This window comes from Quercus lobata, chromosome 3 (genome assembly GCF_001633185.2).
Source record: "Quercus lobata isolate SW786 chromosome 3, ValleyOak3.0 Primary Assembly, whole genome shotgun sequence".
NCBI classification, from domain to species: Eukaryota; Viridiplantae; Streptophyta; class Magnoliopsida; order Fagales; family Fagaceae; genus Quercus; species Quercus lobata.
Genome location: NC_044906.1, coordinates 49,552,912 through 49,576,636, shown reverse-complemented (window position 1 = coordinate 49,576,636; position 23,725 = coordinate 49,552,912). Strand labels below are relative to the sequence as shown.

At 37.8% G+C, this 23,725-nt stretch overlaps 1 protein-coding gene across 1 annotated transcript; it reads left to right on the top strand.

Moving 5' to 3' along the window:
- The first annotated feature begins 8,613 nt into the window (after positions 1-8,613).
- On the top strand, positions 8,614-9,411 carry LOC115981008. The gene has a single exon (XM_031103200.1). It carries the CDS (start codon positions 8,614-8,616, stop codon positions 9,409-9,411), a length of 798 nt encoding a protein of 265 aa, XP_030959060.1.
- Positions 9,412-23,725: the final 14,314 nt, after the last annotated feature.

Sequence of the window (23,725 nt, the reverse complement as noted above, 5' to 3'; positions counted from 1 at the left end):
AGTGGTTGTTACCATATTTATTTAAAACCCATGATAAATATTATTTTCAAGAACAATATTGGAGGTTATTTTTTTAAAAAACCAAAAAGAAAATATCATTTACAAAGTAATCCATAGTAAAAAGTATGAGAAACTAAACAAGTTGTTATTTAAAGCCCATGGGAATTAATACCCAAAATCTATCATAAATATTTAGGGATAAAACCCTTCGTCCCTTCGTCCCTGCATTTTCACATGATTCCCACTTTGGTCCCTAACTTTTTTTTCCCACCGATTTTAGTCCCTATCCTGGAAAATGCGTATCGTTTTAGTCCCTTACGTTACATCAGAGACGGAAATTGCATAGCTGGCAAACGGAAAAAATTAAAAATATTAAAATAATGCCCACTGTGTCCATGTGGCTTTCCACGTCAGCCTCTAAATTAAAAAAAAAATTAATTTATTAATTTTAACTAAATAAAAAAAATTAAAAACAGAAATAAAAACCAAACCCAGCAAGAACAACAAATTTAAAACCTAGCAAATTTAAAACCCAGCAAGAACAAGATCAACAAAACACAAACCCAGCAAATTTAAAACCCAAAAAATTAAATTCAAATCCATATTCAAACCCATATTTCAAACCCCCACACCACAAAACACTCCGGAATCCACCATACCCACGGCTACATCACACCCACACTGACATCGGAAGATCGGAAGCGTGTTTGTTTACCCGTCGTTGCAATTCAAGGGCTTCCAATCAATTTTGAGCTGGAAGACCGGAATATCGCCGCACCAATTCTTGGTCAACCTCGACGCCGGTACAGGCGGAGTGGGAGAAGACAGCGTGAGTCGCCACCAAACTACAAACCCACCGAGAATGAGCAAGAAACCCAAACCCACCGAACTACAAAACTATTTCCATGACCAAAGACCCAAAACCCAAGACCCACAATCTCCACCATGAAAGCACCTCCATGCAAACCCACATCCCAGGCAAACACGAGCAAGAAGAAAGCAGCGTCGGCTAAGAGAGGAGATGGTTTTGTTGTCAGGTGAGGTTGATTTCATTTGGGTTTGATAGTTTTGAATCTAAGGTTGGAGGTGGTTTGGTTTCAACTCTAAGGTTTGGATCTGAGGTTTGTGTTTGGTTTCTCAGAAAGTATAAGAAAATTTGGGTTTTGAGTTTTGAGTTTGGGGGCCGAAAATTTGGATTTGATTTTTGTGTTTGATGTTTTGGTGGTGTGGGGGTTTGAATTTAATTTTTTGGGTTTTAAATTTGCTGGGTTTGTGTTTTTTTGATCTTGTTTTTGCTGGGTTTTAAATTTACTAGGTTTTAAATTTGTTGTTTTTGCTGGGTTTGTTTTTATTTCTGTTTTTAATTTTTTTATTTAGTTAGAATTAATAAATTAATTTTTTTTTTAATTTAAAGGCTGACGTGGAAAGCCACGTGGACACAGGGTGTATTATTTTAATATTTTTAATATTTTCCATTTACCAGCTGTGCAATTTCCGTCTCTGATGTAACGTCAGGAACTAAAACGAGACGCGTTTTTCAGGATAGAGACTAAAAGCGGTGAAAAAAAAAGTTAGGGGCCAAAGTGAGAATCGTGTGAAAATGTAGGGACAAAAAAGGGTTTTATCCCAAATATTTATTAAAGCTCATGGATTCATTTTATTTCTACTAACAACTAAAGCCCATGAGAAGTAAAAGACCCATAGCAAAACATGTTTTTAATGCCCATTTTGTAGGCCCAAGAATATCATGAAGTAGGGAACAAGCCCAAGCAAAGAAAGGGCCATGTGGCCCAACTAAAAGTGCTGAAATGGAGCAAAGTTCCAACCCAAAAGGTTCCCAGCAAGAGGCTTGAAAGTGGGCAACCAGCCCTTGTTCATCCCTAACCAAAAAACAACTAGAGACCCCTACAAGAGAACCAATCCTTTAAGGATGAACTAGGAGCTGTCCCATCAGTTTTTTGCCACCCTCTACCTAACGTGAATAGTGCCTGAGGGCTGTCATATCAGCTGAAATCTGAAGGATGATGTAACTCCATCATCTTCCTCAAGACTGTACCTCCAGCGGAAGGAGAGCTGAAACCAAGTTGTCCAAATCTCAACAAATTAATGCTATAAATGTTAAAAACGTTCAAGACATGATTCATGTACCAAGCCCATGAATCCTAAAGGGGAAATTTTGAAAACATGTGGTTTGGAGGGCATAAAGGGATCTCTAGTTGAACCCCTTGAAGTGGACTTAGAGTTTGACACCTGGCTTGGGGTGTTGAATCTTACTTCTTGAGGGACCAAATCTCAGTTGCAGTATTAGAATTCGTTCCTGATACACGCCTTAATCCCATTGATTAGGTTCAGTCCTAGAAATCCTGGCATTTATTGCAAAGCACTCTAGAATCTCATCATTACCCAAAGAAACAAGGCAGCCCTAAAGTAAATCTCCTACTTTTGACCAAAAATCCCAAGAAGATTAACCTTGATTTACTACCTCTGATTAGTCCTACGTTTTTTGGATTCTTGTTAATTAATGCTTCTCTGAAACTCCATTATAAAAACATACACACCTCAGCCCATAGGAGGACAACTACCCTCTCTGAAACTCTTGGTTTGTTTACTACTTTGCTCGTGGTTTAGCTTTCGTCAAGCTCACCACTCATCATCTTTAGCCCACAGTCATCTAATCTCAGATACTCTTTTTCCCCTTTCACACAATCACAACCCATAAAGGTCTATCAACTAGTCATAAACAGCCCACTACTCACAAAAAGCCTTAACCTCAGTGTTAATCTCATTCCGCTCACTCAAAACAGACCACATTACCTCATTCATGCCTTATGCACACATACTCACTAAAATCTTAGTTTAATACTTGCTGCACTGAGTTGGGATCTCTCTCTCCCTTCATTCCATCCTATTTTTCCTCTTTTATTTGTAACTATGGAACCTTTAATCCTTATTTATTATTATTATGAAGGCCATAATGTTTTGGATACTGTGGAAGTTTTTCCTTATGTTGATTTAATAATAATAAGGAAAACATATGATTTTTACCATATAAACACACTTATTAACCTGAAATTACCCTACCGCTGGAGATAATACTGTACCGCTAGAAGATTGATTTGAACTATGATGCTATAAAAGAGCTAATAATATAACAAACTAACAATAGTAACGTGTTTATTGTACTTTATTGTTGTCTTCTTGTTAGGGTGCAGCCTCTATCTCTTGCTTATGCTGACTTACACGACACCGAAAGTCTTTAGGCTTTATTTCAAGGGCCCATCGTCGAGTTTCGGCTTGACTACCCCATATTCTATTTGGGAACATCAAAATTTCCCCCTCAACATCCTGGCGACTCCACTAGGGAGCCAACTATGGTGAAAGTTTATCATGCCCTCAAGGTTGCATAATAGCCAACAAGAAGCAAGTCAACATGATATATATTCATGTGTGTATATATATATATATATATATATACATATGTATATGTAAGTGAACACTTTATTTTCTTTCCTTCAAAAAAGAAACAATTTTTTTTTTTTAAAAAAAAGGTGTCCTCAAGGTGAACAGTACAATATTTACACATGGACAGTCAAAAAGAAGAATATAACAATGCACATATGTATGTTTTTATACATGCATAGAAGAATGGGCATTATTTGTTTTCTTTCAAAATCACAAAACTTTTTTTTCTTTGCCTTTGGCTCAAAAATGGTTTTTGTAGAAAAAAAAAAAAAAAAAGGAACACAGTAGCTACGACTGGAGGTGTCCTTTGCCATGAAAAGTACAATATTTACACGTAAATGGCTAAAAGAAAAGAGTGATAATGCGTATACGTATGTTAGTATACATATGTATACATATACGTAGATGAATAAACACTATTTTATCACAAAACTTTTTTTTTCCTTCCCTTTTGGCTCAAAAAAAGAAGAAGAAGTTCATTCTTGCAAAAAAAAAGGGCATAGTAGCTACGGCTGGAGGTGTCCTCTGCTATGAACAGTGCAATATCTTCACATGAACAGTTAAGAAAAACATGTGCAAGCATAAAAAAGTGACAATGGATACCCCCTTTTATGAAGAAAAATTCCTTTTAGGCATGAACCTTTTACAAAACAATGTCCATAGTATGTGATTTATGTGATTTAATCACAGAAGATATAGATCACAAGTTCTTTGTAAAAGAATTTTAGTTCGTAGTTGGTGATGAAATTGGACATTTCATTTGCAAAGACTATAACATATTAACTAAGATAATTTGTCTTGATCATGGAAGTGGAGACTTCTAGTTGATATGTTGATATGTTTTAAGAGTTAAGACATATTGAATTGAACCACTGTAACGATTGTCAAATGAATAATAAATCTCACGACTTCTATTTATATGAACTTTTAATCCTGAGAGAATAAAAGACCTGATTATGAAGTGTAGGTTACTTTGATATATCAAGAGTGAGATTTGAAGTCACGATCAAAACCTTAGTATGTTGGACAGCCACATTTAGTGTTGATGGAACATATTTTCTTAAAATGGAATTCATAATCTCTTAACGGAGATATAAAATATTCTTTTGAGATAAGTTTAATGGGTTCGGTTATTCAGAATGTTAGACCTAACCACTTTAGTAAGGAATCACTAAAGTATATATTCATGAAATCAGATTTTATAAATATATGATGAATAACTTACAGGATTAAACCGGGTAGTCAATGATTAAGATGTAGTAATCTTCAAAGTGACAGTCTACATTCATGACTTTGTATTACTACGAATATTTTATGAAGGGTTTGCATGCACAATAAATCTTGGGATATAATTTATTAATAAGGCCTAGAGTGTAATTATATTTATATAGTGATATTAAATATAATTAATGATAACTTTGGATTTGTCAAGAGTTGACAGAAAAGCCCAAGACCCATTGGAGCTAGTGTCTTATTTGTTCCCTTTTGATCCTATTCCAAGCCACATACTAAAACCCAATTGGAATGACTCAAGAAGCTAGCCCAATTAGATAATCAGTTATAAGGAGAAAACCATATAGAATTTTGTAAGTGAATGAAATGGTTTGTATTTAAGTGTTGGACACTCTCTAATTCTCCCTTGAACACAAACGTATAAATTGATTGAGAGACCACATTTTTTGGGCATTAAGTGGAATTGGAGTGAAGATTAAAAATGTTCCTGAGTACTTCTAATCTTTTATTTTGAATTTCATCAGATCAAGGTACACTTTCTTATTCTTATATTTTGAAATTTACATAGTACATGTTATCAATTGCGAATGAAGTAGATTCATTAATTTTTCACTACGTATGTTTTGTATGCGATACAAACATGTATTTATCCAACAACATTATATGCTCTTGGTTCTTTGCTATGAAACCTTTCGGTTGTATCATATAGATTTCTTCTTCAAGATTGCTATTAAGAAATGCAGTCTTGACATCTATTTGCCAAATCTCATAAACATAATGAGCAGTAATGGACAAGAGAATTCTAATAGATTTAAGCATTGCTACTAGTGAAAAGATTTCTTCATAATCAATACCTCCTTTTGTGTATACCCTTTCACCACTAGCCATACACTTTAAAGGTTTCAACATTTCCATCTATCCCTCTCTTTCTCTTGTAAACTCATTTGCAACCAACAGGTTTAATGTCGTTAGGCGCATTTACAAGATCCCAAACTTGATGGGAATACATTGAATCCAATTCAAATTTCATAGCTTTGACCTAATGATGTGCATCTATATCATTCATTGCCTCCTCATAAGTGTAAGGATCAGTTTTAGCCTCTTTTAAGATAGCTTCATAAGTTTCTTCCAGACCTATAAATCTTATAGGTGGCCTTATAATCCTCCCACTACGACGAGACACCTGTGTACTAGTCATCTCATGAGTAGAATCTTGTGGTGTATCTAATACAACCACATCATCCCTAGTTTCATCCATTGGTTATTCAATTACAGGTTCATCTAATTTAGCTAAGACAACTTTACTTCTAGGATTAAAATTATTCACATAATCATCTTCCAAAAATTTGGCATTGGTACTAACAAACACTTTGTTATCTTTATGATTATAGAATAAATAACCTTTACTTTCCTTTGAATACCCCAAAAACATGCATACTTCTGTTTTTGCTTCCAACTTATCAGGCTTCCCTTTCAATACATGTGCTGGACATCCCTAAATGTGAAGATATTTCATACTAGGCTTGCGCCCACTCCACAATTCTTTAGGTGTGTTGGGAACTAATTTTGATGGAACTAAATTTAAAATATGCATTACAGTTTTTAATGCATATCCCCAAAAGGAAATTGGTAAAGTTGAATAACTCATCATGGACCTAACAATTTCTAAAAGAGTCCTATTCCTTCTCTCTGCTACACCATTCTGTTGGGGAGTTCCAGATGCAGTCAATTGGGATACAATCTCATTTTGAGTTAAGTAAACCTTAAAATCCCTAAGAAGGTATTCACCATCACGATCAGATCGAATGACCTTTATGTGTTTACCCAATTGATTCTCAACTTTAGCCCTAAACTCTTTGAACTTTTCAAAAGCTTCGTACTTCTATCTCATTAGGTACACATAGCCATATCTTGAGTAATCATCGGTAAAAATGATGAAGTACTCATAACCTCCTTTTATTTGGGTTGACATAGGACCACATACATCAGTATGAACTAATTCAAGCAACTCTTGAGCTCTTCTACCTTTTGCATTAAAAGGTCGCTTGGTCATTTTGCCTTTCAAACAAGATTCACAAACTGGAAATCCATCAAAGTCTAATGGCTCTAAGAGACCATCTTTGATCAGTCTTTGAATTCTGTTTAAATTAATATGACCCAAACACAAGTGCCAAAGATATGTATCATTAGTAGAAGGAAACTTTCTCTTTAATGATTTTACATGAGAGTTATTATCTAATTCAGAATTGTATAATTCATGCTTATCAGGAGTTAAAATATAAAAACCATCTACAATATTGCCAGAATAGATAAATACTTTGATGGGGAAGTGGAAAATTAGTCCCAACTCCAGTTTGTCCAAATGGATCGTCTAGAGCCAATAGAGCAAGCAAGATCAAGAATCACTCCAGAAGAAGAAAAGATGTTCATGGACAATAATACTGCTCTTGAACAATGAAATCTCCCATGGACGATAAACTCGTCCATGGAGGTCGTCCATGGACGAATTATCAGATGTCCAGGGACGACCAAATCGTCATACACTGGACAGACGAATGCGCAACACTTAGGAAACTTTCGACTTTTTGTAGCGGTTACTAAACCTGTAGCTATCGCCATAAATCCCTCGAATGAGTTAACTTCCATTAGCGGTTACAACTTTAGTAGCCGTTGAGGAAGTTATCTCCAGACTCATTGGCTTCCACAAATCTTGGGGAGGTTATTGGACAAATAACCGTCCCTAGGGTCTCTATATAAAGGATCGGTTTGAACCATATGAAGGTAAGAACATTCTAACACTTGACTCCCAAAAAGTTGGAATTCCATTCCTGCCTTCCACCGTTCAGTAGCCCACCAAAGCCAGAGCATCCACCTTACTGATTCGAAGCGATATCAGTTGGCGCCGTCTGTGGGGAGAGATTGTTTTGTAGTTTTCTTTTCCGCGACAAAAGGTTAGGATAGTCAGGACCAGATCGAGGGCTACTAGCCCTGGTGGTCAAGGAAGCAGAGGTGCTTCAAGCGATCCCCAACGCGATCGCCAATCTGCACCAGTCATGCAGACATCGTTTGTCCAACATGTGCAATTTATGGCGGCTGTAATGGCGGAGTTGACTCGCCAAAACTAAGAGTTAAGAATGGAGATCAATCAGAGAAGACAGACACGTGAGGAACGTGAAGGAAGAGGACAAACACAGGGTCATGGTGATAGAGAAAATACTGAAATTGGAAGTCAGTTAAGAGGCACCACTTCACGGACGGTACCACACTTGAAAGAAGAGATGGACCAAATGAAGAAAGTCATGGAGGAAATGAAAGAGAACATGAGGAGGACGAATCTTATAGAAGATTTGGTCCACAGAACTGACTCTCCCTTTACGGCTTCCATCAACGGTCATCCTCTACCATCAAAGTTCAAGGTGCCTTCTTTGGATTCGTATAATGGAACGTGTGACCCATTTGATCACATTGCTACTTTCAAGACAACAATGCACCTTCAAGGGGTCCCTGATGAAATCATGTGTAGAGTCTTCCCTACCACCCTTAAAGGTCCGGCACGAGTCTGGTTCAGCAAAATACCCCCAAGTTCTGTAGGTTCTTTCGAAGAGTTGAGCAAGTTGTTTGTTAACAATTTCATTGGGGGACAGAGACACAAGCGTTCCTCGTCCAGCTTGTTGACCATAGAGTAAGGGGAGAATGAGAGCCTGCGGTCATTCATCACTCGCTTCAACAGAGAAGCCCTTAGTGTGGACGAGGTAGACGACAAGCTTCTATTGGCGGCTTTCCATAATGAGATTAATTCTAATCTATTTATCAACAAGTTATATGAGAAGGAGCCTCAAACCATGGCTGAGCTCGTCCATTCGGCTCAGAACTTTATGAATGCAGAAAATGCGATCATAGCCAAGAAGAGTTAAAAGGATGGAAGCGCACCCAACATGCCACTCAGAACAAGGCCCTCGTCCAAAAAAGAGATGGACGGAAGATAAGAAGGAACGTGATAATAGGAAGACGGGTCTCTTGGGAAGAAGCCAGAACTACACGTCCCTAAACGCTCCACTTGATCAGGTGCTCATGCAAATCAAATATGACCCTTCTCTAAAATGGCCAGAGAAGATGAAAGGAGATCCCAATAAGAGTAAATATTGTCGCTTCCATAGGGACCACGGGCATGACACGGATGAATGTTATGACCTGAAGTATCAAATTGAGAATCTTATTATACAAGGAAAGCTAAGGCACTTCGTTGGAAGGGATCATAAAGATGATAAGTTGAAGGGAAAAATGGAGGAATCGTCCCGGCCCCCACTAGGAGAAATAAGGATTATCATAGGAGGAAACTCGACGGGACAATCTTCCAAGTCGAAGAAGACATATCTCAAAGTGGTGCAAAATGTCCAACTCTCTAGACGATCACCAAGGACGAGATCAATGGACGAGCCAGCCATTTCATTCACCGACGAAGATGCTGAGAGGATCCATCACCTGCATGACGATGCAATTGTCATTACTCTGCTTATTGCAGATTATATAACCAAGAGAGTGTTAGTTGACAATGGAAGCTCAGCAGATATATTGTACTACCCTGCCTTCCAACAGATGAGGCTTGGGCGGGATCAACTTCGTCCAGTGTGCTCACCATTGATAGGGTTCGGAGGAATGAAGGTGCAACCCGTAGGCACCATTACATTACCAGTAGTGGTAGGATCATACCCGTAGCAGATAACTAGGGAAGTCAATTTCCTCGCGATGGATTGTTCGTTCTCATACAATGCCATTATTAGAAGACCAACTTTGAACAGTTGGAAGGTGATAACATCTACCTACCATCTATTAGTCAAATTCTCTACAGAGTACGGGATAGGACAAGCACAAGGAGATCAGTTGGCAGCTAGAGAATGCTATTTAGCCATGATGACTTTGGACGAGCAGGTGCAGACAATGAGTATTGAGGAAAGAAGGGTTGTTGCAAAGCCCACGGAAGTACTGGAAAATGTTCTTTTGCAAGAAGATGATCCCGAGAAATTCACCAGAATTGGAACAGGTATGAAGGAGAAGGCAAGAAAAGACCTCATCCAGTTCCTGAGAAAGAGTATCGATGTTTTTGCATGGAGTCATGACGACATGCCGAGAATCGATCTAAGTGTAATTACTCATCGATTGAATGTGTACCCCTTTTCTAAGCCTGTTCGTCAGAAGAAGAGGGTGTTCGCTCCTGAGCGAGATAAGGCAATCAAGGAAGAGGTTCAAAAACTGACCATAGCACAGTTTATTAAGGAAGTCTATTACCCGGATTGGTTAGCCAATGTGGTGATGGTGAAGAAAGCAAATGGCAAGTGGAGAATGTGCGTAGATTTCACTGATTTGAACAAGGCTTGCCCCAAAGATAGTTATCCTTTGCCACGCATTGATCAATTAGTGGACTCCACAGCTTGCCATCAGTTGTTGAGCTTCATGGACGTCTTCTCAGGATATAATCAGATAAAGATGGACGGAGTTGATCAGGAAAAGACCTCCTTCATTACCAGTCAAGGTTTGTTTTGCTATAAGGTGATGCCCTTTGGTCTAAAAAACGCAGGGGCAACTTATCAAAGGTTGGTTAATCACATGTTCCGTCCACAGATAGGGCGGAATGTAGAGGTCTATGTCGATGACATGCTTGTGAAGAGTATAGATGAGGGAAGCCATTTGGACGATCTACAGGAAACCTTTGAAACACTTAGGCAATATAAGATGAAATTGAACCCAAGTAAGTGTGCATTTGGAGTATCGTCAGAAAAGTTTCTGGGGTTCATGGTTTCGCAAAGAGGAATTGAAGCGAATCCAGACAAGATCCAAGCCATATTGGACATGGAACCACCGAAGAATATCAAGGAAGTTCAATCCCTCACTGGGCAAGTTGCTGCTTTGAACAAGTTTTTTTCGAAAGCCACAGAAAAATGTTTACCTTTCTTCAAAGTCCTCAGGAAGGCATTCGAATGGACGGACGAATGTCAAAAGGCCTTCCAAGATCTGAAGGACTATCTCACTACAGCTCCATTATTAAGTCCGTCTGTGCAAGGAGAGAAACTGTATCTATACTTAGCAGTGTCTCCACATGCCGTAAGTTCAGCTCTAATCAAGGAGGAAGGAAAAGTACAAAAACCCGTGTACTACACTAGCCGAGCACTCAGAGGAGCAGAAGGAAGGTACCCACTGATAGAGAAGTTGGCTTTTGCATTAATAACAGTTTCTAGAAAGTTTAGACATTACTTCCAAGTTCATGTCATCAATGTCATGACGGACCATTCGCTCAAGAAGGCAATGAACAAGCTAGAAGCTGCAGGACGGTTGATTCAATGGGCGGTGGAACTTAGTAAATTTGACATTCGGTACCAACCGAGAAATGTAATAAAGGCCCAAGCCCTAGCAGATTTCATTGCAGAGTTCACTCTAAGTTACGAGGATTTTGGTGAAAGAGAGTACAATAAAAAATGGGTCGTCCATGTAGATGGATCGTCTACATTGCATGCTGGAGGTATAGGAGTTGTTTTGCAATCACCAGAAGGAGACAAATTAAAGTATAAGGCTCGTTTGCAATACCAAACCACTAATAATGAAGTGGAGTATGAAGCCCTTTTAAAGGGGTTGGAGTTGGCTAAATCTGTAGAAGCAGACTCAATACTTGTCTTGGGAGACTCTCAGTTGGTCATAGTCCAAGTAAATGAGGTATGTGAAGCCAAGGAAGACAGAATGAAGAAATATCTAAAGAAGGTAGTACGCCTTGTGAAGAAATTCAAAGAAGCTGATTTCATTCAAATCCCAAGGGAAGAGAATGTGGAAGCAGATACTCTGGCAAAGGAAGCCTCTGCTAATGAAGTAATGGACGAGTTGGATGCAGTACAATACATGCCAAGTATAGACCTTCCAAAGATGCTGCAGATAGAGGGTGATGAAAATTGGATGACCCCAATAGTGTCATACTTGAAGGATGGAAGGCTTCTAGAAGAGAAGGACGAAGCTAGGAAGCTCAAGGTCAAATCAGCCAGGTACATACTTATGGACGAAGTGTTATATAAAAGAGGTTTTTCCTAGCCTCTCCTAAGGTGTTTGGCTCCGGACGAGGCAAACTACATATTGAGGGAGGTTCATGAAGGAGCATGTGGTAACCATTCAGGAGCCAGATCACATGTCCATAAAGTCATCCGTAGCGGATTCTATTGGCCAACCATCCAAGCTGATGCTAAGGCATATATTAAGGTATGTGATCAATGTCAGCACTTCAGTAACATTCCTAGACAGCCAACAGAGTATCTTACGCCAATGATGGCCCTTTGGCCTTTCGCGCAATGGAGACTGGATATTTTGGGGCCCTTTCCAACTGGAACTCGGCAAATGAAGTTTTTGGTGGTAGAAATAGATTACTTCACAAAATGGGTGGAAGCCGAACCTTTAGCAAAAATTACACAACAGAATGTCAAGAACTTCGTCTTGAAGAACATTGTATGCAGATTCGGGGTACCTAGGGTACTAATGTCTGACAATGGACGATAGTTTGACAACACACCATTCAGGGAATTTTGTGAACAACTTGGAATCAGAAACCATTACTCCTCACCCTCCCACCCACAGGCCAATGGCCAGGCAAAAGTAGCAAATTGATCCTTGTTGGAGATCATTAAGACTCGGCTTGAAGGGGCAAAGGGAGTATGTCCGGATGAGTTACCGGGTGTTTTGTGGGCTTACAGAACGACAGTGAGAACTCCAACAGGGGAAACTCCCTTTAAACTAGCCTATGGAAGTGAGGCAGTTATACCGGCAGAAGTACATATGACCAGCCACAGGGTGAGGAAGTATCAAGCTAAAGAAAATAAAGAACAACTCCGTCTTAACCTTGACCTTATGGACGAAGTCAGGATGGATACAGAACAGAGAACAGTGAGGTACAAAAATCTTATAGCAAGACAATATGATGCCATGGTGAAGCCCAGGAGCTTCAACATTGGGGATCTCGTCCTGAAGAGGGTTACCTTGGCAACAAGAAACCCGGCCTACGGGAAGCTAGGGCCAAATTGGGAAGGACCTTATAGGGTTATCAACTGCAAGAGGCAAGGATCCTACTATTTGGAAGTTTTGGATGGACGAAGGCTAGAACACCCTTGGAATGTTGAGAACCTAAGGAAATACCATCAATAAATGCTGACTCTGGACGAAAGTGGCCACGGACGAGATACCTGGACGAGCGGAAGTATTCTCATGTTTGTTTACTACTACTATGTGTTTTAAGTATTTCAATAATCCCCTAGAAAGTACAATAGTGTTTTCACTTTTGTGCTATTCATGGATGAGTTGGTTTGTATTTTTAATTCTCTAAGGCACTAGCTCTCGAGCATGTGCCATGCCTGTGGACGAATGTTTTGCATAAGTTTGGATTTTCAGATATATATATATATATATATGATGTATTTTCAAGTATATTGTATGGGAATCCTTTATTTTTGTATATTCATTTAGAATGATCCACAAAGAAGCAAACAAGCATGGACGAATGAAATCCTTGGACGCAAGGATGTATCGTCCATAAGCTTTCCTTAAAGGAAAAATGAAACAAGGTATATCCGTCCAAAGTTTAAGACGAGATGAAACCTGAGTTAAAAGAAAAATAGAACAAGGTATATCCGTCTAAAGCTTAAGACAAGATGAAACTTGAGAAATGGTCGTCCAAAACATGGACGAACAAAGACTGTGCAAAAGCACAAGCCCATAAATGAATCTAACCAGCGTAACAATCCATTGCATGGACGAGAAATTGCTGGAAAGTCTTATCAAGGACAAAAATATGATTGTCCCTAAATTTGAATAATGAATAAAAGCTAACCAAGAAGAACGTCATTCATAGACGAACTATACTTGATAGCTAAAAGGATTCAATTTGCTCTATTTCGGTGATGTAATAAGAAATTCACCCCTATACTCAAGACGAGGCAAACTGAATTCCTGGGTGGACGAACCACACAGCCACAAAAATGATATGAATAATGAAAATAAATTTCATACATAAAGCTGGAAATGTATGTATTCAAACACAATGGAAGGTGAAAATAGAAAATATTCATTTGTTCATGGAATTTAAAGAAGGATGGACGACCCACGTCCAAAAAAACCCTTAAAAGTTGTGAAAATATAACTGATTGTATATAAGACTCGTCCATAATCTTGGACAAGACAATTGTACTTGGATAAACTTGAATAAAAGGAGTAAAGAACAAAGCCCAAAACAACGGGCACTTCCAAATAAAAGTAAATAAAAGTAAAATAAATTTTCTAAGGAAAATGCAATCACTTGGGCAAGCTAGTCTTGGGGTCGTCCTGGGTCACTTCAGTGTTAGCATCGTCCATTATGTTGACATCCTCAGAACTAGTTTGCAACAAGGAACTTTCATTAGCGAGGGGAAGCTTGAAAGAATCGAAGTCCAAGTCAGGATATGTCTCCTTAGCATTAGCACGAAAGTCCTCATAGCCAGCTGCATAGTGGCTGTCTAGACGATTCTTGTACTCGTTAGACTTCTTGAAGGCTGCTGTGGCTTCTTCACGTGCTTTCTCTAAGGACGAGGCAAACTCAGAGACTTGTCCTTCGAGATGGACGATACGGGTATCCTTTTCTAGGTTATCAGCTTTAAACTCTTCCACCTCGTTCTTCAGCTTCGTCTCACTTCCTTGTAGATGATTAAAATCTTCAGTTAACCTAAGTACCTCCCCCTTTTTTAGCAAAACTTCATTGTTCAGCTCCTTAGCTTTGTCCTTAGCCATCTTAGCCTCTATAGCAAGCTCCTTAGCCTGGCAGGTTGCTGTATAAAATTTTGACATAGCCTGCATATGGACGAAGGGGAGTTAGACATCCTAAAAAAAAAAAAAAAAGTTTTACACGCAAGAACGAGGGAAAGACTTACCTTAAAAAGGTTATGGATACCAGAATGCTCAAATTCTTTCACTGACATGTTGTAGCATTCATTAACTTTATGATCAGTGACGATTCCTTTGAACGTCCTCCATGCATAACCCTTGTCTAGAACCAGATTGGAAGGATGATTAGAGGGCTCTAACGAATTAGGCTTGTGAGGGGATTTGGCTGGAGGGGGAGGATCAGTCTGGACGGGATGGATTGTTTGGACGGGCTCCACATCCACCAGAGGGTCGTCCAGGTTCACCGTCGGAGGTGTAAACTTGGGAACCTTAGGAAAAGAAGTCTTACCAGGCTTTTGCTTCTTGGGGCCTTGACGACTTGGAAGGTCATCTAGGTCCACGGCACTGGATATCGACTTAGACTTCCTTTTCCCTGCTTGGACGGAAGTCGCTTGGACGACTAGTGGTGCAGTTGGAGGTGCAGTAACATCCTCGTCCCCGCTAGTTATTGTTTTTTCTTTATTTTCCCTCATTGTAGTTATCCCTGTGACGAGGAAAATCAAATTTATAAAAAAAAAAAAAAATGAAGTAAAGTGGATGATACTTACTTCGATGGGTAGTCTCTTCGTGACTGAGGTTTTCTGCAGTAGGTAATGGGCCAAGCCCCCAAGCTGCTAGACGATTGAGAGTTACCAAATCGTGGAAAGTTCTCCCAGGGAAGGTACGAACCTCGTCTATCCGATCCAAGTCCAAACATGGACGGACAACAGCTGCATCACCAAGAGAAAGAGTTAGACGATTGAAAGATAGGAAAAATGTAAGGAAAAATGAAATAAAATGGAAAGAAAACATACCCTCAGGACGAAGACGACCTAGAGGGCTGGTAAAAAGTAGGAAGGGGGGATTACCCACATTAGCTGGGTCCCCAGCCCAATTTCCAGAAATAATAAAAAATTCTTTTTTCCAGAGCCTGTCAGACAAGCTACGGCCCTTTATTAAACTGTAATAAGAGCTCCTGGATGAGAACTGGTAAAAACCAGCAAATTTCTTTATCTCCGAGGGCTTATAACAATAAAGGAACTCGTCCACCGTAATTGGACAGTTCCCTTCCAGTGCCTCACACCATAGCACTTGCATGGCGACTATCGTCCTTCAACCATTGGGGTTGAGTTGGTTAGGTCCAATACCCAACCTTTGGAAGAGGTCTCTGCAGAAGGAATTTAGAGAAAACCTAAAGCTAGCTAAAAAGTAAGAAGTGTATACCCCTAAACCAGAGGAAGGAGAACAACACCATTCTCCAGCCTTGGGTAGACGAGGGTTAAGCTCTTTAGGAATTTGGTATCTATCTACAAGAGTTTTTAACTTGGCAATATCTAAGGTGGATGCTACCTCTGGGGCACAACTATAAATGACATCCTCCTCATCCTCTTCCTCGTCTTGAGGAGGGCTAGGTGGCTGTCTGGACGAGCTAGCCCCAGATCCAGAAGCCATCCTACGTTGTAGTTCCTGAAATTCCTCCAAGGGAATGCCAGGAACCCCAGACGAATAATGCTCGTCTGAGGAATCGCTACAGGACGAGCTATCTACACTACTCTCATCACCATCAGAAGAATCGTCCTGGTACTTGTCTATCTCCTTCTCTAAACTACTAGACGAAGACATGGTTGAAATGTAGAAAGATTTAAGATGAAAGCCTAAAATGAAAGAGGAAATACCTGATAGGACTAGGAGGAGAGCTAGACGAGGCTCTTGGACGAGATGACAGAAGGGAAAATGAGAGGAAAGTAAGGGGCATGAAAGAGAATGCACTATTTATAGGCCCCAACAACAGGGTCAGTGAAACGACGCTCGCCACTCAAAAATTGAGGCGTGGCGGCTCCTTTGGGAAACGATATCGACATGACTGGCCAACCAACAGCTTCGCGACATGTGGCTCACAAAAAAGTAAAATTTTGTTAAAATCATGACAATATCCTGGACGACCCTTTGAACAAAGGGGCAACTGATGGGGAAGTGGAAAATTAGTCCCAACTCCAGTTCGTCCAAATGGATCGTCCAGAGCCAATAGAGCAAGCAAGATTAAGAATCACTCCAGAAGAAGAAAAGATGTTCATGGACGATAATACTGCTCTTGAACAATGAAGTCTCCCATGGATGATAAACTCGTCCATGAAGGTCGTCCATGGACGATTATCAGATGTCCAGGGATGACCAAATCGTCATACACTGGACGGATGAATGCGCAACACTTAGGAAACTTTCGACTCTTTGTAGCGGTTACTAAACCCGTAGCTATCGCCATAAATCCCTCGAATGAGTTAACTTCCATTAGCGGTTACAAATTTAGTAGCCGTTGAGGAAGCTATCTCTGGACTCATTGGCTTCCACAAATCTTGGAGAGGTTATTGGACAAATAACCGTCCCTAGGGTCTCTATATAAAGGACCGGTCTAAACCAGATGAAGGTAAGAACATTTTGACACTTGACTCCCAAAAAGTTGGAATTCCATTCCTTCCTTCCACCGTTTAGTAGGCCACCGAAGCCAGAGCATCCACCTTATTGATTCGAAGCGATATCATACTTTATCCTTCTTTATTACAGCATTGTCTTTCAAGATAACACAATATCCATGTTTACCTAAATAAGTTGCAGAAATTAAATTCTTACAAACATTAGGTACATATAGACATTCTTCCAATATTAAAACTCTAGAATCAAAGCATAAATTAAACACTCCAACAACTACAACTAGAATTCTGCTCCCATTAGCCAAAGTAAGAAAGAATTCCCCTTCATTCAGCTTTCTGGTCTCCTGGAACCCTTGCAAAGTATTGTAGATATGGTTAGTACAACTTGAATCCACACACCAGGAATCTGTGGGATTTTATACTAAACATATTTCAAGAAGGAATGAACTTTTCATACCCTTATTATTAGCAGCTCTGAATTTTGGACAATTCTTCTTCCAATGTCCTTTCTCACTACAATGGAAACACTTTCCTTTGGCATAGTCCTTCTTCTTTCCCTTGTTGGCAACTCCTAAGGCAATTTGTTTACAATTTTGCTTGGTGAAGTCCTTCTTCTTCTTCTTCTTTTTACCCTTATCTTTCGACTTAGGTTAAGAAGTAGAAGCTTCAGCCATATTAGCATCAATACTGGATGTATTAAGAATGCCTTCCGCCGCTACTAATTCATTCATTAATTCAGACAATGAATAAATCTTTTCGTTCATATTATAATTAAGCCTGAATTCCTTGAATGAATTTGGTAGTGACTGGAGTATCATATACACTTGGGATTCTCCATCAGTATCGACACCTAAAACTTCCAGTGTATTCATATTAGAGATCATCTAAAGACAATGCTCTCTTATTGAAGTACCTTCAGCCATTTTGGTATTATAAATTTGCCTCATAATTTCTTGCCTAGCAGAACGGCCTTGCTCACCAAATATCTCCTTCAGACTTAACATTATGTCCGAAACTAGTCCTACATTCTGCATTTGATGCTGTAGAACATTTGAGATAGATGCTAGGATATAGCACTTGGCCATCTCATTAGATTTCTGCCAACGATCATATTTCTATTTTTCCTTAGAAGGAGTATCTAATGATGGAAAGTTAGGACATGGTTGAGTAAGCACATATTTGTGCTCTTCAGCAGTAAGAACAATGCCCAATTTTCTTTTCCAGTCAACATAATTGGATCCAGTCAGTTTGTTATAATTAAGAATAGCAACAAGTGGGTTAAATGATGCCATGATTAAATCTGAAAAAAATAAACATGAATATTATAAGTAAACCGAACACTATCAATTTAGCATGTAAACATATAGTATGGTACCTTAATAAAACTATAATATAAAATATGCAACGACAACCCAATCCATGTCTACAATTTCTTGGTAGCAAGTATATTATAAACATCATGATTGATTGAGAACTATTCTCATTATTAGTGCTATCATGATAACTCTTATCAAACATTAATAATATGCCGCATTAACTTTAGCCTCTAAGTAATAATGACATAGTTCCTTTGAGAGGTTAACATTACACTTGGTCTAGTGTACACCATTATCTAGAATCATGTGTAGTCACATTTCATCTCCCTTATAGTATTTAAACTTGTAGTACCATGAAACAAAACACCCTCCTTTGGGGTCGCAAGGCATATACGCCAAGATGAGGTGCTTATTCACGCTACTTTAAACAGGTAGTTCAATCTTGTAGTACTATGAAGTAAACACCCTCCTTTGGGATCGCGAGGCATATACACCAAGACGAGGTACACTACTATGAACTGATAATGGAGGCCGTGAGATCCAACCCTTGTATCTCTCACCCACTAAATATTTAAAAAGAAAGGTTTTTAATTAGAAAACATGTGTAATCTCATTACACATAGCCTTGCACTTTTAAATGTGAAAACACTTAGTGAAATTCAAAATTCTCAACTTTTGATCGATCGAATGTATCTCTTGATCGATTGAAATCATGAAGAAAATTTTAATAAACAATTTGGATGACTCGATCGATTCTCAATTCCTATTCGATCAATCAAAAAGGTGAATTTGATCGATCGAAAGGAGTTCTCGATCAGTCGAAATTTTAATAAATTCAACATAAACAGTCTGCTTGACTTGATCAATTCTCGATTCTTGTTCAATCGATTGAAAAGGAACATTCGATCGATCAAAGGGAATTCTCGATCGGTCAAAACTTGTGAAATAATTTTCAACGGTTTTTCATGAACAAACTACCATCATATGAACATAATAGATTGAGTTTGAGATCAAAATTGAATACCATTGATGCTATAGCCTTAAAGTTCAATTTAATACACTTAATATCAAACTTAAATAACATCATAACATCAATATTAGTTTTTTTTTTTTTTTTTTTTTTTTTTTTTTTTTTTTTTTTATAAAAATAGTAATTTCAACAACCATGCAGAAAAATGAATGTATAATCTCTGTAATTCCAAAACTCACAAAACATGTTATACAGACTTGAAATTGAAGATGCTCTGATACCAATTGTTGGAAAAATACATGTTTGTATCGCATACAAAAACATATGCAGCTGAAAAATAACGGATCTAATTCATTTGCAATTGATAACATGTACTATGTAAATTTCAGAATATATGAAAAAGAGAGTGTACCTTAGTGCGGTGAAATTCAAAACCAAAGATTAGAAGTACTTGGGAACACTTTTAATCTTTACTCCAATTCAACTTGTGCCTAAGAAATGTAATCTCTCAATCAGTTTATATGTGTGTTCAAGGGAGAATAAAAGAGTGGCTTACATTCATATACACACCATTTCATTTTATACAAAATTTTGTATATTTCTCTCCTTATGACTGATTATCTAATTGGGCTGGCCTTTTAAGCCATTCCAATTGAGCTTTAGTATGTGGCTTGGAGTGGGACCAAAAGGGAACAAATAAGACACTAGCTCCAATGGGTTTTGGGCTTTTCTATCAACTACTGACAAGCCCAAAATTACCATTAATTATATTTAATACCACTATATAAATATAATTGCACTCTAGGCCTTATTAATAAATTATATCCCAAGACTTTATTATACATGTAACCCCTTCATAAAATATTTGTAGTAATACAAAGTCATGAATATAAACTACCACTTTGAAGATTACTACATCTTAATCCTTGAGTACCTGGTTTAATCTTTTAAGTTATTCATCATATATTTATGAAATCCAATTTCATCTACAAAATCATATCCAAAGTTTTGGCTAATAAATTGAAGCAGATTCTCCCCCAGTTGATATCACCAACTCAAAGTGCTTTTGTCACAGGCTACCTTATAACAAATAATGTATTAGTGGCATATGAGACTCTGCAAGTAGGAATGGCAATGGGTCGGGGTCGGACCGGGTTTTTCCATACCTAAACCCGACTTGTGGCCCAAGACCTGTTGCCTGGACCTGGCTCATTTATTAAATGGATTTATTTTTTCTGGGGCCCAGACCCGCCCCGTTAAGCCCTGCTAGATTTGGGCCCAATCCGCGGCCCAACCAAAAAAAAAAAAAAAGAATTCAAGCCTAAATTTATTTTTGCTCAGATTCAAGCGTGCATAATCAAGCCTAGATAACGTGGCCCAAATGCCAAATCAGTCCAAATCATAGGCTACTAATCATAAATCAATAAATAACTTGTTAATTATAAATCTATAAATCAATAAATCATAACTAATATCATAATTCAATAAATCATAACTAAGATTTTAAATCAATAAATCACCTAGCTAAGATAACCATTTAATCATTAATCAACAAAATCATAACTAAAATCACCAGCTAAACATAAAAATAAAATAAATCCAACAAGTCCAAGAAATAAGTATCACAAGTCCAACGAGTTCAAGAAATTAAAAAGCTACAAAATAAATTCCACAAGCTTAGAATAATTACAAACCAACAGATTAATCCAACAAGTCTAAGAAATTAAAAAGGCTACTAAATTAATACAAAATGTATAATCTTTCACAACTGTGATACAACTCCCATCCTCTTCATTAGGCTCCCCATCATCAAGAATTGATTTAAGTGTACAATCTCCAAACATAGTTGAAGAACCTATAACAAAAATGAATTAAAAAATGGAATAAACTTCATCAAATTGTAACTAGCAAATATAAAAATACAATTTTGATTTTATAAATAGAAATTAGACAATTGCTAACCATTGATTTCACTCCATAACTAATTCTGAGCACACATCATTGTCTCTATGGTCTTGGGATGTAGCCTACTACGGTGTGGACTTAAAAGTCTCCTACTAGTACTAAAGGCAAATTCTGAAGTAACAATTGTGACAGGAATGACTAAAATATCTCTTGCAATCTTTTGTAAAGTAGAATACTTGAGACCATTACTTTTCCACCATGCCAAAATATCAAAGTCTTTACTCCTCTTCAACACTCCTTCATCAATGAAATAATCAAATTTCATTCTAGCACTCCCATGTTTCTTTGAACTACTAGAACTATTGTTCACAAACAAATCAAAAGATGACATTGTCCACTCAACCTTAACTTCATTTGTGCCACTTGATTTGAAGTACTTGCAGGCATATGAGAACTTCCTTCATTATCTATGGGGGACTCATTTACATTTCCATACTCATCAAGCAAATCATAATAAAGATTCTTAATTTTTTTAATCTCCAAATCAGAATTTTCATCATAAATGTTAGGATAATAAAACTCCAATATCTTCATCTTATATCTTGGATTTAAGATAGCAGCAACAACTATAACAATACTAATATTAGCCCAATAAGAATTAAATTTAGTAAGCATACTTTCTGCCATCGTACTTATCATCTTACTTGAAGACAAACTCCATTCATTCAATGCAATTTTCAACTCACACACCAAAGAAAAATATATATTAGTTGTGGGGTACTTACAACCAAAGAAAAACTTAGTCACACTATGAAACAACTCCAACCTCCCACAAATATCTTTGGCTACCTCCCAATCATAATCATGTGGCAAACAAGTATAAGATGTTTCACGTTTAGCCAAATGCAAGAAAACATCTTTATAAATCAATGCAGTAGAAAGTATTAAGTAAGTTGAATTCCAACGAGTTTTACAATCTAAGACTAATTCTTTGGTGCATTGAACACACAATTAACGTGCATTTTCTTCAAATTTCTGTCTCCTTTTTGGTGATCCAGTCCAATAAATCATACTATCACGAATCCCTTCAATACCATCATCAATAAGAGACAACCCATCTTGAATAATCAAATTCAAAATATGTGCAACACACCTCATATGCAACATAAACCCACCTAACATAAAAGAACTAGTATCAAGCTTATTCAAGAGAAGTCTTATCATGACATCATTAGTACTACAATTATCAACAGTTATTGTGGACAACTTCTTATCAATGTTCCACTCTAAAAAACAATCAACAAGGACTTCAGTAAGGACATCTTTCGTGTGTGGAGAAGGAACATAAACAAGCCTAGAAAAATAATAGGAATAATTATAACATAACTCCAAAAACATTCAATTTAACATAAAGTCTAAACATTCAATTTAACATAACTCAATGAACATTCTAAATGTAAAGTCTTTAACATTCAATTTATAGATAAAAAAATTACCTTAAAACCCGACTTTGCAATGTCCAAGTATGATCAATAAAATGAGCAGTAATGACCATAAACCCTCTTTTTTTGTTACTTGAAGTCCACATATCAATTGTAATTGCCATCCTACTTCCATTCTTGTCCGTCATCTTCAAAGCTTTCTCTCTCTCTCATTATCATAGATTTTAAGAATGTCACTCTTCAAAGTATTTCTTGAGACAAGTTTAAACATAAGTTGAAGAGAAGCCACAAATTCTCTAAACCCAATGTGGTCAACTATTGAAAGGGGGTATTTATGTAGGATGACCATACAAGCAAGATTATTCCTCACTTTGACTTGATCAAATTGGTAAGTATTTAAACTCCTAGTTCCATCCACCTTATTTTGTTGTTTAATTAAGACTTGCTGTCTCATATTCCTTATATCTTTAAACTTCAACCGTGGACATTTTGCTAAATGATTACGCAAATGGGTTGTTCCTTGGCTAGAATTACCCAAGTAAAGTTTGCTACAATGATGACATTGGGCTTTAAATTTTCCATCAACTTTCTTTCTTGTAAAATGATCTAAAACATCTGAGGTAGTCTTTCTTTTTCTACTTGTATCCAAGTCCTCATTTGTAGGCTCTTGCTCTCCCTTTTCCTCTACCTCTAAGTCTTCTCTCACTAAGTCCACCGTCGGGGATTTCGGACTCCTAATTGGTTCAAAAGTTTGGGAGTTAGAATCAAAACAAATATTTACAAATTTATTATTACACATACTCATTAATTAATAGGCACAAATTCATAATTGCACAAATTCACAAATTCTATCAACCCAATCATAATTAAACATGATTAAGTACAAATTCAAACACTTACTTGTTGTTTAATGGGCATGGTGATCTTGAGGGTAAGTTGCCAGGCGACAATGGCGAGGGTGATCGTGAAAATGGCGAAAGAGACCGCATAGCTGGCAAGGGACAACGTTTGGTTCTCAAGGGAGAGCCGCTTGGCGAGGAAGAACCGGAT

Bases quoted from the DNA above. Each gene is read 5' to 3' on its own strand.
- LOC115981008 (XM_031103200.1), top strand. From the start codon at position 8,614: ATGGAAGCGCACCCAACATGCCACTCAGAACAAGGCCCTCGTCCAAAA.